The 16,712-nt window shown below is 45.9% G+C and overlaps 1 protein-coding gene across 1 annotated transcript; it reads left to right on the plus strand.

Annotated features, from left to right (window-relative positions):
• The first annotated feature begins 791 nt into the window (after positions 1-791).
• On the plus strand, positions 792-14,018 carry LOC309566459 (uncharacterized protein). Its single transcript, XM_082271607.1, has 7 exons — positions 792-966; positions 2,838-2,921; positions 6,616-6,704; positions 8,105-8,281; positions 10,176-10,313; positions 11,662-11,854; positions 13,506-14,018. The coding sequence occupies exons 1-7, from the start codon at positions 813-815 to the stop codon at positions 13,796-13,798; spliced, it is 1,128 nt and encodes a 375-aa protein (XP_082127733.1). The 5' UTR covers positions 792-812; the 3' UTR covers positions 13,799-14,018.
• Positions 14,019-16,712: the final 2,694 nt, after the last annotated feature.

Raw genomic sequence — 16,712 nt, forward strand, 5'->3', positions numbered from 1 at the left:
ATTTTTGCATTACAATCAATGGGGGGCATTTTTGCATTACAATCAATGGGGGCATTTTTGCATTACAATCAATGGGGGCATTTTTGCATTAAAATCAATGGGGGGCATTTTTGCATTACAATCAATGGGGGGCATTCTTGCATTACAATCAATGGGGGGCATTTTTGCATTCCAATCAATGGGGGGCATTTTTGCATTCCAATCAATGGGGGGCATTTTTGCATTACAATCAATGGGGGCATTTTTGCATTACAATCAATGGGATGCGATTTTGCATTGCAGTCAATAGGACTCAATCTTGAATTGAAGTCAATAGGACTTGATTTTGCATTGCAGTCAAAAATGGGCTTTTTTTGCATTGAAGTCAATAGGACACAATTTTGCATTGAAGTCAATGGGACGCAGCATGCCATTATCGGCACTTTTTTTTTTCTATCGGCAACACAGATAACTCTATTTTCAGATGATAATTTTTGGCGATGTATACATCAATCAAGACATCCCTAATTGTATCAGCACATGGTATCAGTGTGTTGTATTAAAGTGTTGAATCAGTGCGTCGTACCAGCACAGGAAATTACTGTGTTGTATTATTGTTTTGTATTAGTGCATTGTTTTATTGCATTGTAACAATGGGTTGTATCAATGTTGCTCACATTCTATGAATGATTGCAGGACTGGAAAGACTTCGTTTTTTTTTTTTTTTTCATGTAGCTTGGACAAAATCTCGGATATCTGCCCTCCGCAGATTAGATTAGTGCCAACCTCTACCACCTCTACCACTACCAGTGGCAGCCACATCCCTCCGCACCATGTACACTGCCATAACGGCGAATGGAAAAAGTGAGCCCACAGTGGTGGACCTCCGCACTGACGCCCTGAGCAAGCCGTGTGCCAAGATGAGAAGAGCGATGGCGGAGGCGGAAGTCGGGGATGACTATTATGGAGAAGATCCCACTGTGAACGGTGAGCGAATAAACATTAATTATTGCCCGCCCCCGAGGAATCAATATTCTAAAATGTCATCAATTCAAATGTACTGAACTTTGTTATTTCACAAATACGGCATGGCTGCCAATTCATAAGAGCGGAGAGAAAACAACCATATGATTGGATGGTGTGTTCACATGTGTGAGTGAGCATGCACAGTCACAATCCAAAAACCGATCTAGTTGGGGGTCTCCAAACTTGTTTAGTATGAGGGCCATTGTGGATTTGACATATATTCACGGGCCGGAAAATCAGGTGTATTATACAACTTTCCCCCTATATTTAGGCCTATCAGAGTCTCCTCTTAAATCTAAGAGAGCCCATCAGATTCCCTCCCCGTCCCCCCTTAGATCCAAGAGGGCCCATCAGAGTTTCTCCCTAAATCCAGGAGGGTTCATCAGATTCCCCCCCCCCCCTTAGACCTAGGAGGGCTCATTAGAGTCCCTCTTAGATCTAAGAGAGCCCGTCATAGTTCCCCCTTAGATCCAGGAGGGCCCCTTAGATCCAGAAGAACCCATGAGAGTCCCCCTTAGTTCTAAAAGAGCCTGTCAGAACGCCCCCTTAGATCCCGAGGGGCCCACCAGGGTTCCCCCTTAGATCCCGAGGGGCCCACCAGGGTTTCCCCTTAGATCCCAGGGGGCTCATCAAAGTTTCCCCTTAGATCCCAGGGGGCTCATCAAAGTTTCCCCTTAGATCCCAGGGGGCCCACCAGGGTTCCCCCTTAGATCCCAGGGGGCCCACCAGGGTTCCCCCTTAGATCCCAGGGGGCCCACCAGGGTTTTCCCTTAGATCCCAGGGGGCCCACCAGGGTTTTCCCTTAGATCCCAGGGGGCCCACCAGGGTTTTCCCTTAGATCCCAGGGGGCCCACCAGGGTTTTCCCTTTGAATCCAGGGGGCCCACCAGGGTTTTCCCTTTGAATCCAGGGGGCCCACCAGGGTTTTCCCTTTGAATCCAGGGGGCCCACCAGGGTTTTCCCTTTGAATCCAGGGGGCCCACCAGGGTTTTCCCTTTGAATCCAGGGGGCCCACCAGGGTTTTCCCTTTGAATCCAGGGGGCCCACCAGGGTTTTCCCTTTGAATCCAGGGGGCCCACCAGGGTTTTCCCTTTGAATCCAGGGGGCCCACCAGGGTTTTCCCTTTGAATCCAGGGGGCCCACCAGGGTTTTCCCTTTGAATCCAGGGGGCCCACCAGGGTTTTCCCTTTGAATCCAGGGGGCCCACCAGGGTTTTCCCTTTGAATCCAGGGGGCCCACCAGGGTTTTCCCTTTGAATCCAGGGGGCCCACCAGGGTTTTCCCTTAGAATCCAGGGGGCCCACCAGGGTTTTCCCTTTGAAACCAGGGGGCCCACCAGGGTTTTCCCTTTGAATCCATGGGGCCCACCAGGGTTTTCCCTTAGAATCAAGGGGGCCCACCAGGGTTTTCTCTTTGAATCCAGGGGGCCCACCAGGGTTTTCCCTTTGAATCCAGGGGGCCCACCAGGGTTTTCCCTTTGAATCCAGGGGGCCCACCAGGGTTTTCCCTTTGAATCCAGGGGGCCCACCAGGGTTTTCCCTTTGAATCCAGGGGGCCCACCAGGGTTTTCCCTTAGAATCAAGGGGGCCCACCAGGGTTTTCCCTTAGAATCAAGGGGGCCCACCAGGGTTTTCCCTTAGAATCAAGGGGGCCCACCAGGGTTTTCCCTTAGAATCAAGGGGGCCCACCAGGGTTTTCCCTTAGAATCAAGGGGGCCCACCAGGGTTTTCCCTTAGAATCCAGGGGGCCCACCAGGGTTTTCCCTTAGATCCCAGGGGGCCCACCAGAGTTCCCCCTTAGATCCCAAATGACAATATACATTTATTTCTTCCAGAGATTCAGCGCTACGCCGCCCAGCTGTTCGGCACGCAGGACTCTCTCTTCGTGTGCAGCGGCACAATGGGGAATTTGATTGCAGGTAAGTGTCCCTGTCGTTGGGTATCTTATACAGACTCAAATGTCAGGTAAGTCTGTGTGCTTCCTGGCAGACAACTCTTAGAATGCAGCAGTTGGAAGATGTAGAGAGGCAAATCGCATGTGTCTTCCTAGCTAAAACCTAAAGGAGAACTTTGAACAAATGACATTTTCAAAATTCAGACTGAAAGAATGGATCTGATTGTTTAGCTTTTTTTAAATATTTTTTTTTCTTTATTATGCTTACTTAATTATTGCAGATTTATTATTTTGTGTTCTTATTTTTAGCCAGGAGGGGGAGCTCTCAACTCTATTTCGCATATTTTCAGGCTTTCTCTATCTCTTGTTGTTTACAGAGCTCAGTACCCCAACACAAGAGAGCAGCGATTCCTCCTTTATCTGATGCTCTATTGGAGGTTTCATTCAGACAAACCAACCTCAAAGCAGGCTGCCACTGCTCATGTGCAGCGCTTTTGGCTAACCGGTAATGCACAGAAATTCCTTTATCATGTGTATAATGTCTACACATGATCATAAACATTTACCTTTCCAAACCTTTTTTTATTTACTGGCCCATTATCATTTTTTTTTTTTTTTTTTTTTTTTTTTTTAGCTCCAGTCTGTGAGTGTTGAATATGAATTTAAAGAATCTGTTTTAGATTTTTTTTAATTAAAGCTTAGGTAGTAAAAAGTCCCAAAGGGGTCCAATGCATCCTCGGAGAGAGGACCCTCGGGTTACAAACACAGAGCAATATAGTAACAAAAATAATGAGTAATTCCAAAAAGAGAAACAAGCAGCGCCATCTGAGTGTAGTATTATCAGGTGCTTTAATTCACAAAAGTGACAACTCACATGAAGCTTGTACATTGTGTGTCAAACAGTAACTCTCACTGCTACAAGCAGTTTGGGTCCCGCTGTGTGTATTTGCCTCTGATGGTGTGTACCCTTGGCTGCGCTGGTGGATCCCAGAGCTCCCTGGCTGGCGTGGATGCACTTCAGTGCCGGTTCCCACATATGCAATGTGAGACATCGTATGTGATTCGCACTGCTATGCAAATCGTATGCAATATCTGTGCCCCATCAGTGCTGCACATCTGTGCCCCATCAGTGCCTCCTCATCAGTGCCCATCAGTGCCGCCTCATCAGTGCCCATCAGTACAGCCTCAATCAGTGCCCATCAGTTCAGCCTATCAGTGCCCATCAGTGCGGCCTCATCACCGCACATTAGCGAAGAAGGAAAAATTACTTATTTCCAAAAAAATTTAACAGAAACAAAGAAATGAAGAAAAAAAAAATATATATAATATATATATATTTTTTTTTACAAAATTGTTGGTCTTGTTTTTGATTGTTTAGCAAAAAATAAAAACCCAGATGTGATTAACTACCACCAAAAGAAACCTATATATATATATATATATATATATATATATATATATATATATATATATATATATATATATATATATATATATATATATTTTTTTTTTTTTTTTTTTTTTTTTTTTTTTTTTACAAAATTGTTGGTCTTGTTTTTGATTGTTTAGCAAAAAATAAAAACCCAGATGTGATTAACTAACACCAAAAGAAACCTTTTATATGTCTAAAAAAAAAAAAAAAAGATAAAAATTGAATTTATGTACAGAGTTGCATGACTGTGCAATTGTCATTCAAAGTGTGACAGCACTGAAAGCTGAAAATAGGCCTGGGCAGGAAGGGGGTGAAACGGCCCAGTAGGCAAGTGGTTAAAACACCTGATAATACTTACTACACTCAGATGGCGCTGCTTGTTTCTTCTTTTGTATCTGTTTTTGCAGAGTCGTTTCTAACTCCTTCTCCCAGCAGCCACTGTACAGCAGGGCCGGGACAAGGGGTGGGCAGGAGGGACGGTTGCCCTGGGCACAATGGTTTATTGCAGGGATGGGGCCTTGACCCTAACCCGAAGGGAGGGGGGGGGGGCGCAGTTTGGCATCCTTGCCCTGGGCGCTGGATGACCTTCTCCCAGCAACCACTGTACAGTATAGTTGGACTTTGTATATGGACTATACATGGGACTTATTTACAGCCTTTTTGAGTCTTTTATCTAATCCACTACCACACCCATATGTTATCATTTATGGTTTAATTATTTGGCACTTCCTCCCCCCTCTCGGTGCGCCACTATTTTTGTTTAAAAAAATACCATAGTACTAGATGAGTAGTAACTTTATGGTGCATCAGTCCCTTTAATCTCTTGGATAGAAATAGGGCAGAGAAGACCCTGGTTCCCCCAGCGTCCCTCCAATCTCCATAAGTAGTAGTTAATTCAGATGACATGTAACACTGTACCCAAATTAAATTTTTATAATTTTTTTTCAAACAAATTGAGCTTTCTTTTGGTGGTATTTAATCACTACTGTTTTTTTTTTTTTTTTTGCTGAACAAACAAAAAAAGACCAAAAATTTTGAAAAAAAAACAAAACTGTTTTTAGAGTTTCTATAAAATTTGGCAAACAGGTCATTTTTCTCCTTCATGAATGTGCGCTGATGAGGCGGCACTGATAGGCGGCACTGATAGGCGGCACTAATAGGTGGCACTGATAGGTTGTACTCATGGACACTGATGGGCACTAATGGGTGGCACTAAAGGGCAATGATAGGCACTGGTAGGTGACACTCATTCGGCACTGGTGGGCATTGATCGGTGGCACTGGTGGGCATTGATCGGTGGCACTGGTGGGCATTGATCGGTGGCACTGGTGGGCATTGATCGGTGGCACTGGTAGGTGGCACTGGTGGGCACTGGCAGATGGCACTGACCTGCACTGGTAGGTGGCGCTGGTGGGCACTAGTAGGTGGCACTGGGGCAAAGATTATCCTCTCCGGCAGTGGTCCTCAACTCCAGTCCTCAGGGCCCACTAACAGGCCAGATTTTAAGTATTACCTTGGGGAGATGCCGACTAGAATACTGCAATCACTGAGCAGCAAATGATATCACCTGGGATGTATCTCAGTTATCTTGCAAACCTGGCCTGTTAGTGGGCCCTGAGGGCCAGGGTTGAGGACCATTGCTCTCCGGGATCGATGTCCCTCTAACAGCAGCCAGCGGTCGGCTTTTTTTTTCTCCTCGCGCTGACAGCTGATCACATGGTAAGGGACCGGGATCAGCCCCTTACTCAGATCTGTGATCAGCCGACACTCGTAGACTCGCTGATCACGAAGCGAGCCGTGCATGCTCCGCAGGGAGCGCGCAGGCAGCTCCTGCATGGGAGGACGTACATGGATGCCCTCCCGGCCATTAAGGTCCGGGCTGCAGCCGTCTTTTGGCTATAGCCCGGACGGGAAGTGGTTAACAAGGTATTATCTGGGTTTACAAAGGCATTTGTTGCACACAAAGTGGATTTATATCCTTTGTGGTTATTGAGGGATATATAATAATGAAAGTTCTTGTGGCCAGAGTTCAGCTTTAAGACCTCAAATTGTCCCTCTAGGGGCCCCGTTTTTATTGTGGGCCCTAGAATATCACCCTGAGCCTCGAAGCTCTGATGTGAAGAAGGAATTTACCTTTTTTTCCTGCCTCCCATGGCGCCAGGCCCTCTATTTTACCGCACAAGCGTAAACAGGATCCCTATAAAACCGTCCAAACTTCCAACTTGTTAAAAACTTGACAGAAGAGGTGGAAATTTTCTTGCCGGTTTGACTTGTGTTTTTGTTTCAGTGATCATTCATTGTCGGAAGAGAGGGGCCGAGGTCCTGCTGGGGGACGAATCGCACATGTACTTCTATGAGCAGGGGGGCATGGTGCAGGTGAGAGTGTGCTGCCACCATGTGGTGACTTGTGTGATGACATTTGTCCTGGTGACCAATGGGAAACACAAAATTCTGAGCTGACACCAGAACAGGAATGGAGGAGAAATCCTCCAATGGTGACACCTATCTATGGGAGGATTTCCCTTTCTTTCCTGCTGTGGTGTCTATTGTAAAGGAAATGTTCTCTAATAGGATAAGATGGCAAAAAAATCTGAACGGGGCTCTAACCCTTCCCTACTCCATCCAAAATGGAGGAAAATGTTCCAGCTTCAGATATACCTTGAAATGTATTGTGTGCAGAGAGGAGAGGATGCATCACAATTGGCAGTTGATAGACAGATCTGACCTATTCACTGACCTATTCACTCCATTTCTGCAAATGGCAGTTGATAGACAGATCTGATCTATTTGCTGTATTCGCCCCCTGTTTCTGCAAGTGGCAGTTGATAGAAAGATCTAACCTATTTTTCTATATTTGCTCCCTGTATATGCAAGTGGCATTTCATAGAAAGATCTGACCTATTTTCTATATTCACTTCCTGTTTCTGCAAGTGGCAGTTGATAGACAGATCTAATATTTTCACTGTATTAACCCCCTGTTTCCATAGGTGGCAGTTGATAGACAGACATGACCTGTTCGCTATATTCCCCCCCCCCCTATTCTGCAAGCAGCAGTTATTAGACAGATCGGACCTGTTCGCTGTATTCACCCCGTTTCTGCAAGTGGCAGTTGATAGACAGAGCTGACCTATTTCCTATATTTATTGTTTCTGCAAGTGGCAGTTGATAGAAAGATCTGACCTACTCGCTGTTATCACCCCCTGTTTCTGCAAGTGGCAGTTAAGACAGTTTTGACCTACTTGCTGTAGTCACCTCCTGTTTCTGCAAGTGGCAGTTCATAGACAGATCTGACCAAGTTGCTGTATTCACCCTGTTTCTGCAAGTGGCAGTTGATAGAAAGATCTGACCTATTTTCTATATTTGCTCCGTTTCTGCAAGTGGCATTTTATAGAAAGATCTGACCAGATCGCTGTATTCACCCCCTGTTTCTGCAAGTGGCAGTTGCTAGACAGATCTGATCTATTCACTGTACTCACTCCCTGTTTCTGCAAGTGGCAGTTGATAGACAGATCTGACCCATTTTCTATATTCACTCCCTGTTTCTGCAAGTGGCAGTTGATAGACCGATCTGACCCATTTTCTATATTCACTCCCTGTTTCTGCAAGTGGCAGTTGATAGACAGATCTGGCCCATTTTCTATATTCACTCCCTGTTTCTGCAAGTGGCAGTTGCTAGACAGATCTGACCTATTTTCTATATTCACTCCCTTTTTCTGCAAGTGGCAGTTGATTAATGGATCTGACTTATTCGCTGTACTCAATCCCTGTTTCCACAGATGGCAGGAATGTTTCCTCGCCCGGTGAAGACACTAAAAGACGGCCGTCTGGACCTGCAAGACCTGGAAAATAATATCCAACAAGGAAACCCAGATGTCCAGATGCCACTCATCTGTCTAGAGAACAGCCACAACCGCATGGGAGGGCGTGTCCTTCCGCTCTCCTATATGAAAGAGGTGCGCACGGTCTTCAATTCAAATAAATTAACCTGAAACTTTAAATACATTTTAGAAAAAAATTTGGATAAAGTACACAAGGGTTCCATTGGGGAGATTTCTCTTCACTTCCTGTCTGATAGAGACAACAGGAAATAAGAGGAAATGTCTCAAAAGTTATCACCTTTGGAGGATTCCCTCTGCTTCCTGTTCCAGTGACAACTCAAGAATCTGAATGTTGGTAGTTATGGCTTTAACTGAAGATTGAGGATTTATTTCTGGTGAGCTTGCTATTCCTCCACATGCCATCCATGGTGTCACCACTGGCGGCGTGTCCTCCTGCAGGCTGTGGGAAGGACGGGATGTGATCAGTAAAAACCCGGCTCGCCACTCTCTCCAAAACTAAAAAAAAAAAACTTTTGATTTTAAAAGATCTATCATCTTCAACATGAGATCACCTAATTTATATAAAGGAGATTTGAAGGAAGTTTAAATATATCTGCTGGCGCTATATAAATCCTGTATTATAATAATAATAATAATCAGTGGAGCAGAGCTGTGGGAGGGACTCAGCAGGCTCCACCCACTACAGGTTGCCTGCAGAAAACTACAGGAGGGGGGCAGAGACAAGACCAGTCACCCTGCACAAGGAGAGAGAGCAGAGTTGTGGGAGGGACTCAGCAGGCTCCGCCCACTACATACTGCCTGCAGAAAATTACAGGAGGGGGGCAGAGACAAGACCAGTCTCCCTGCACAAGGCGTGAGAGCAGAGTTGTGGGAGGGACTCCGCAAGCTCCGCTCACTACATACTGACTGCAGAAAATTACTGGAGGGGGGCAGAGACAAGACCAGTCACCCTGCACAAGGAGAAAGAATAGAGATGTGGGAGGAGCCCAGCACACCTCACCCACTACAGAAAACTACAGGGGGGGGGGGCAGAGACAAGACCAGTCCCCCTGCACAAGGAGAAAAAATAGAGCTGTGGGAGGGGCCCAGCAGGCTCCACCCACTACAGAAAACTACAGGGGTGGGGCAGAGACAAGACCAGTCATCCTGCACAAGGAGAGATAGAGCAGAGCTGTGGGAGGGACTCAGCAGGCTCCACCCACTACATACTGCCTGCTGAAAATGATAGTAGAGGGGGCGGAGACAAGACCAATCATGCTGCACAAGGAGAAAAAAATAGCGCTGTGGGAGGGGCCAAGCAGGCTCCACCCACTACAGAAAACTACAGGAGGGGGCAGACACAAGAACAGTCACCCTGCACAAGGAGAGAGAGTGAGCAGAGCTGTAGGAGGGACTCAGCAGACTCCGCCCACTACATACTGGCTGCGGAAAACTACAGGAGGGGCGGAGACAAGACCAGTCACGCTGCACAAGGAGAGAGAGCAGAGGTGTGGGAGGGACCCATCAGGCTCTGCCCACTACAGGCTGCATGTAGAACATTACAGGAGGGGGCGGAGACAAGACCAGTCACCCTGCACAAGGAGAGAGCAGCAGCAGTGAGCGGTCCTCAAGTCTCACACTGGATTACTGCACAGATCTGGAAGAAATGCACAAAGCTCACCGAGATTCAAGAAGAATACACATGGCCAGTGGATTTATTATCCCTGAGTTTAGATTTAATTGGCGTGTCAACATATCAGCTGACTTTATGGCAAAGAGCGATAAGTAAAATGTACGCTGAGCCGTCACATCCACCCAGAAATGGAAATTTGTAGAACTTGCTGGTTTCCTCTAGATTTTGGTAAACTACATTTCTTTCTGTTCTGGTGACCACCGCCCTTCATGTTTCCTGTAGAGGTGTCACAGTGACAAGAAATGAGGGGATGTCAGACAGATATAATCCCACCAGAGAAACAGGAATAGTAAAAAACAGTATCACGTGTTGCTCATATTTTTTCCTGTCCTGCAGGTTCGGGACATCGCTGATCGCTTTGGGCTGAAGGTCCATCTGGATGGGGCCCGGCTTATAAATGCAGCCCTGACGCTGGGGGTGGAACCTGCAGAGATTGTGAAATACTGCGACTCCGTGTCCCTCTGTCTATCCAAGGTACAATGTCTACAGAGTGACCCTACAGGAAGTAATCCCATCATTCAGCATCAGCAAGTTATATATAACTCTGATACATTGTTGCAGAGTTATGTGTAGTGTTATACCAGAACATTGTACACTTAATTCAGCTGAATGCAATAAACTGCCCCTGGGTGGCGCAAATACTGAATGTTGCGGTGAATGGTGCTAACAATGGGGGGGGCTTAAAACGTGAGCCTACGTGCAGAGTGCAAGGGTCAGGTGTGTAATGTACATAGTGCAGGGGTCAGGTGTGTAATGTACAGAGTGCAGGGGTCAGGTGTGTAATGTACAGAGTGTAGGGGTCAGGTGAGTAATGCAAAGAGTGCAGGGGTCAGGTGAGTAATGCAAAGAGTGCAGGGGTAAGGTGAGTAATGCACAGAGTGCAGGGGTCAGGTGAGTAATGCACAGAGTGCAGGGGTCAGGTGAGTAATGCAAAGAGTGCAGGGGTCAGGTGAGTAATGCAAAGAGTGCAGGGGTCAGGTGAGTAATGCAAAGAGTGCAGGGGTAAGGTGAGTAATGCACAGAGTGCAGGGGTAAGGTGAGTAATGCACAGAGTGCAGGGGTAAGGTGAGTAATGCACAGAGTGCAGGGGTAAGGTGAGTAATGCACAGAGTGCAGGGGTCAGGTGAGTAATGCACAGAGTGCAGGGGTCAGGTGAGTAATGCACAGAGTGCAGGGGTCAGGTGAGTAATGTACAGAGTGTAGGGGGTCAGGTGTGTATTGTATAGTCTTCAGGGGTCAGAAGTATGTAGTATACATAGTGTAGGGGTTAGGTGTGTAATGTACATAGTGTAGTGTTCAGAAGTATATAGTTTACATAGGTAGGGGTCAGGTGTGTAATGTGCAGAGTGTGAAGGTCAGGTGTGTCATTTACAGGCTGCAGAGGTCAGAAGTATGTAGTGTACTGTACATAGTGTAAGGGTCGGGTGTGTACTGTACAGAGTGTAGGGGTCAGAAGTATGTAGTGTACAGAGTGCAGGGGTCAGGTGAGTAATGTACATAGTGTAGGGGTTAGGTGAGTAATGTACATAGTGTAGGGGTTAGGTGTGCAATTTACAGGTTGCAGAGGTCAGAAGTATGTAGTGTACATAGTGTAGGGGTCAGGTGTGTAATGTATTTAGTGTGAGGGCCAGGTGTGTAATGTGCAGAGTGAGGGGGTCAGAAGTATGTTGTGTACATAGTGGAGGGGTCAGGGTCTGGGATGAGAAATGCACAGAATGCAGGGGTCAGAAGTATGTATTATACATAGTGCAGGGGTTAGGTGTATAATGTGGAATGGACACTTACAATTACATTTTTTGTTTTTACATTTTTTTTTTTTAAGGGACTTGGGGCTCCAGCAGGCACGCTTCTCGGCGGGACGGCAGAATTTGTGGCTGAGGCACGGCGAATCAGAAAGCTGCTTGGGGGACAGATGTGCCAGACTGGTGTACTTGCAGCTCCTGGCTTGTTTGCATTGAAACATGCACGAGAATACCTGACGTTGGATCACCAAAATGCCAAACAATTTGCCGAAGGTAAGATTGCAGATGCTGAGAGACCCCCACCTTAAGCTTTGGAAGATTTTACCCCCTTTATGACCAGGCCTTTTTTTTGCTATTCAGCGCTGCACTACTTTAACTTTTACTGGTAATTGCACAGTCATGCAACGCTGTACCCAAATTTAATCTATACCATTTTTTTTCATATAAATAGATTTTTTGGTGGTATTTGATCACCACTGTTTTTTTTTTTTTTGTGATATTAGCAAAAAAAGACTGAAAATTTTGAAAATAAAAAACATTTTTCACTTTGATCTGCAGATAAATGAACAGAAAGATACATAATAAAACAATGTTTCTCTGTATATTTCTGTATTGGCAGCTGAGCAATGTTGTTGATAAACATTGCCAGACTGCTTTTTTTTTTTTTGACAGCTCCAATTGATGGGACCTTCTTTGTGTATCCTCGGCAATTCAGCTGTGATTAATCAACGCTAAATTGCTGCGTACTGTGGCTGACGGATTCCTCCACAGCTATGGCTGACTAGATTCTGGCCCTACTCTCCTGCCCTGGTTTCACCACGCCGGGAGTGTCTTATATATGGGTCTTAGACATTGCTTAACTCCTTTTATCACTGTCTGGTGCCCTCTCATGCCAAGTCTTTTAAGCTACATGATATGTGATGTTTTTTCTGACCCCCTGCGTGGCCGACATGTTGTCATTTATGCTTTAACATGATTGCTGTATCGAGAACCGACCGCTCCTGTTTTGTTGTTTGTGTTATAAATAACCAATAAAAAGATTTAAAAAAAAATGCTGCAGACTGGGACAGGGGGGTCTTGGCAGCAGGGCAGAAGGAGTGGATATTCTACACGTGCCCTGTGTACAATGATGACATTTTTTTTGGGCATGTGTAGAACCCCCAAAGTCTGCAACTGGGTAATATTGCTAAAAACACCAATTTATTTCATGCAAATATACTCCCAAGCATCTCAGGGTGACAAAAGCTAAAAAAAAAACACTCTGTGGTACACCAGCGGGTGTGTTGATGTCATAGACTTCTAGCACCTCCCAATGCATTTCGTCTATGCACTATTGGCGCTTTTCCACTGCATAGAACCGTACCGGCTCGGCACGCTTTTCCACTGCGGTACCACATGGTATAGGGTCGGAACGGTTCGGTACGGTATAGGTTTGCTTTTCCACTGCATGGAACCGAACGGTACGGCTCTGAAAAAACAGTACCTACTCGATTGTGGTTTCAACAGGTACCAAACTGGTACCATATCCCACAATCCTTTGCATGCAGTCACTACTAGCCACTGATTGGTCAGAGAATCACACCCACCCCGTTGTTATCCCACCCACTTAACTTTAGTACTACTTTAGTGGAAAAGCAAACCTATACCGTACCGTACCGAACCGTTCCGTCACTATACCATGCGGTACCGCAGTGGAAAAGCAAACCGGGCCAAGCAGGGCCAAGTAGAGCCTAGCCGGTACTTGCAGTGGAAAAGTGCCATAAGTAGATCTGTAGCGCTCTTCCAACTGCCGTTTTACTGTAAATTACCCAAGCCAAGATGCAGACAATGGCTCTCTCACTATATGTATAAAATATTTTTCTTCCTCATCCATTCACTTTTTTTCCAGCATGTGACCGTAATGTATTTCTTTTTGCCCCTTCAGCTGTGCAGGAACTGGGCTCTCCGCTCTGTCTCGTGGACTCGGCCGACGTGGACAGTAATATTGTTATACTCTCGCTCCCTGGCAGACTGATGGGTGAAGAGCTACGTAAGCTGCTGAGCGCAGTGACACCTGAAGAGCAGAAAAATGGAGGAGGGGTGGTGATGAAGGCAATACTGACGTCGCCTCGCCACATGCGCCTTGTCTGGCACCGCGACCTCTCAGCGAAGGACACCCAGCTGGCATTCGAGAAGCTAAAATCTGTTCTGGGGAAGTACAGCAGTGAAGCGGCATAAGAAGATAGTTGAGGCAGACTTGGACAGGTCCAAACAAAAGGAGCAATGTGAGACATCCACAAGTGATCCCATCGCTTCACAACCCTGTTGGATCTGAGCCACGTTCATTAAACGGGTTTATGCACACAGACACTTTGTCTTTAAAAGGATGAAAATTTTGGAAAGTTTACTGCTTACTTCACAAACCACTAAGCCAAGGGTCTCCAAACTGTGGCCCTTAGGGTTAATCACTGATCTGGTCCGCATGCGTTTTACTGCGCATGCACGGACTGGATCGGTGATTACAGTGATGATAACTGGTAACTATAAAACACGCCTGCCACAGCCGCTCAGATTACCTCCTGACGAAGCCAAGTGGGAGAGTGGCGTAATGTGTAGAGGCAGATCCAGGGGCGGAGCGTGTTAATATTCGAATTATGTGAGATTTTACTCGGTGCTACATTCTGCTGCAATACCTATATGCTTCTTTTTATCTAATAAATGTAAGTGCATTTCTTAAAGCTGCATTAGTTAATTTATATGTATATTAATCAAGATACTACACCATCAGAGATTGTTTCCTTTTTGCCCTGAGAGCTGTATGCAGATACCTCCTCTAGGGAAGCCAAGCCATTTAAGGAGAAATTGAGTGGAGGACTATTATCTGGTGTATGGGATCGATTCTTTACATGCTTTGTTAGCCCATTTGTGGGTCTCGAAATAAGGTGAGCGTGCATTTCATCAGGTGATGGAGCACCATTTATAATGTGGTGGAAAACTGAGTGAATTCTAAGTGGGCCCTGCGATGAGAGTAAATCCATAGATCCCAACTGTCCCTGATTTGGAACATGTCCCTCTTTCATCCTCATTTTCCCTCATTTTGGTCTGATCCCTATAGTTGTATATAAAATGCACTATTTATCTTTCAAAAAGTGTTTACCAGTGCTGAAAATTCCATCCAAGTTCTAAATTGCTGCATTTGTAAATTTCAAAAGCTGATATTAAGGAAAAGTAGTGGTTAAAAAAAATAAATAAATAAAAGCACTTGTGGGTTTAGCTAATCATTTAATCATTCTTTTGGTATAATCAGTGGCGACTGGTGCTCCATGGGCGGCAGACGGACCACACCATACCTTCCCCCAGACCACACCAGCCCGCACACCGTACCCCCCCAGACCACACACCATACCCCCTCCTCTCCCATGTCACTGGCTCACTCACCCTGGACATGTGGAGGGCAAGCAGCAGCGGCGGTTTCCCCCTCAGTCTCCTGCGTCTCCTCCCTCCTCCTTGGCCAATGGCATGGCTTCTCCTTTTGGCCAATTGGGAAACGGCTCGCAGGACCCACTTCCTGATTGGCCAGGAGGAGAATCCGTTGACAATAGCAAATATTAATTCGCTATTGTCACCCAACTGGGTGGGCTCAGGGCTCTGCGCCCCGTGCCCACCCTTTTTTGAAGCCTATTAAAGCCTCTGGCTCTAATCATGTGCATCAAAAAAAAAAAAAAAAAAACCCCATTGGAATCCATGCGTCCGGTGCCCTGTGTGTAGATTAGGGGGCCGGACGCATGGATGGGGGGGAACGGGCTGCCACTGGGTAAAATTCTCCCTTAAGGGGGTGTGTCCTATGCTGACATACTTTTGTTAATAGGTGTCCCTCGTTTTCATCTCAAAAAGTTGGGAGGTATGGTAAAGGGCCCAGGAACCAGTGGGAAGGTCAGGGGGGCCCATTATGGTTTCTTGCACCGGGGGTCTGAAGGTTCTAGTTGCACCACTGCTACTGACCCTTCAAAGAGTGTATAGTCGTGTGAACACTGAAAAAATACGAGAGTTATGCAGCAGATTTTTTCTAACAAAATATATCCTGCTCTCCTCTCTAGCATATGTAAGCACAATGGACGGCATATTTAGGAACAGCAAGGTTTACATCTACATAAAATAGACAAATAAAGGAGGACCTGCAACTGCTTTCCTGCTGTTGGATACAAAGACAAAAAATAATCCATCCAAGCCTGAAATACAAGATGCAGCCTGCACATACAATGACTGGCTGTGCTTTTATAGGGTAACAGGACTAAACCCAGGAGCTTGCATTCAGTATATCTAGTCCCCCACAGTACACGGGAATGCAATTATTTTAGTAATAAACTGCTAGATACCTTTTCTCATCAGCAGTATATAGCAGTCTCCCATCAGTGTCTGATTAAAGATTGTAGGAGGGGTTTTCATTCTCCCCTGACTGTCCTATGAGTCTGTATGACCCCTGACCCTCTGTCTGGACAGTGCTGATCACATGCATCCTCCCAAAAAAAAAAAAACTCTTGCAATACACACCAGACTGAGCATGTGCTGAGTACCTCCAAGGCTCTGTTCTATTGGTATATACACCATATTACCAAAAGTATTGTGACGCCTGCCTTTAAACCCACATGAACTTTAATGGCATCCCAGTCTTAGTCCATAGGGTTCAATATTGAGTTGGCCCATCCTTTGCAGCTATAACAGCTTCAACTCTTCTGAGAGAAGACTGCCCACAAGGTTTAGGAGTGTGTCTATGGGAATGTTTGACCATTCCTCCAGAAGTGCATTTGTGAGGTCAGGCACGGATGTTGAAGAGAAGGCCTGGCTCACAGTCTGCACTCTAATTCATCCCAAAAGTGTTCTGTTGTGTTGAGGTCAGGCCAGTCAAGTTCCTCCACCCGAAACTCACTTATCCATGTCTTAGTGGCAGTAAATTATCCCCTTTATGCTGCATTAGTGGCACCAGTATCAGGGTTAAAAAGTACATTGGTGCCACTAATGCAGCACAAAGGGGTTAATTTACTGCCTCTGGTAAGTCACTAATGCATCAGTGACCAGTGGAAATACATTACCCCATCATGCTGCATATTACAAATACCATTGATAATTAATCCCCCAAAGAGTCAATTTATCC

This window comes from Pelophylax lessonae (genome assembly GCF_965119305.1).
Source record: "Pelophylax lessonae genome assembly, chromosome: 11".
Taxonomy (NCBI): domain Eukaryota; kingdom Metazoa; phylum Chordata; class Amphibia; order Anura; family Ranidae; genus Pelophylax; species Pelophylax lessonae.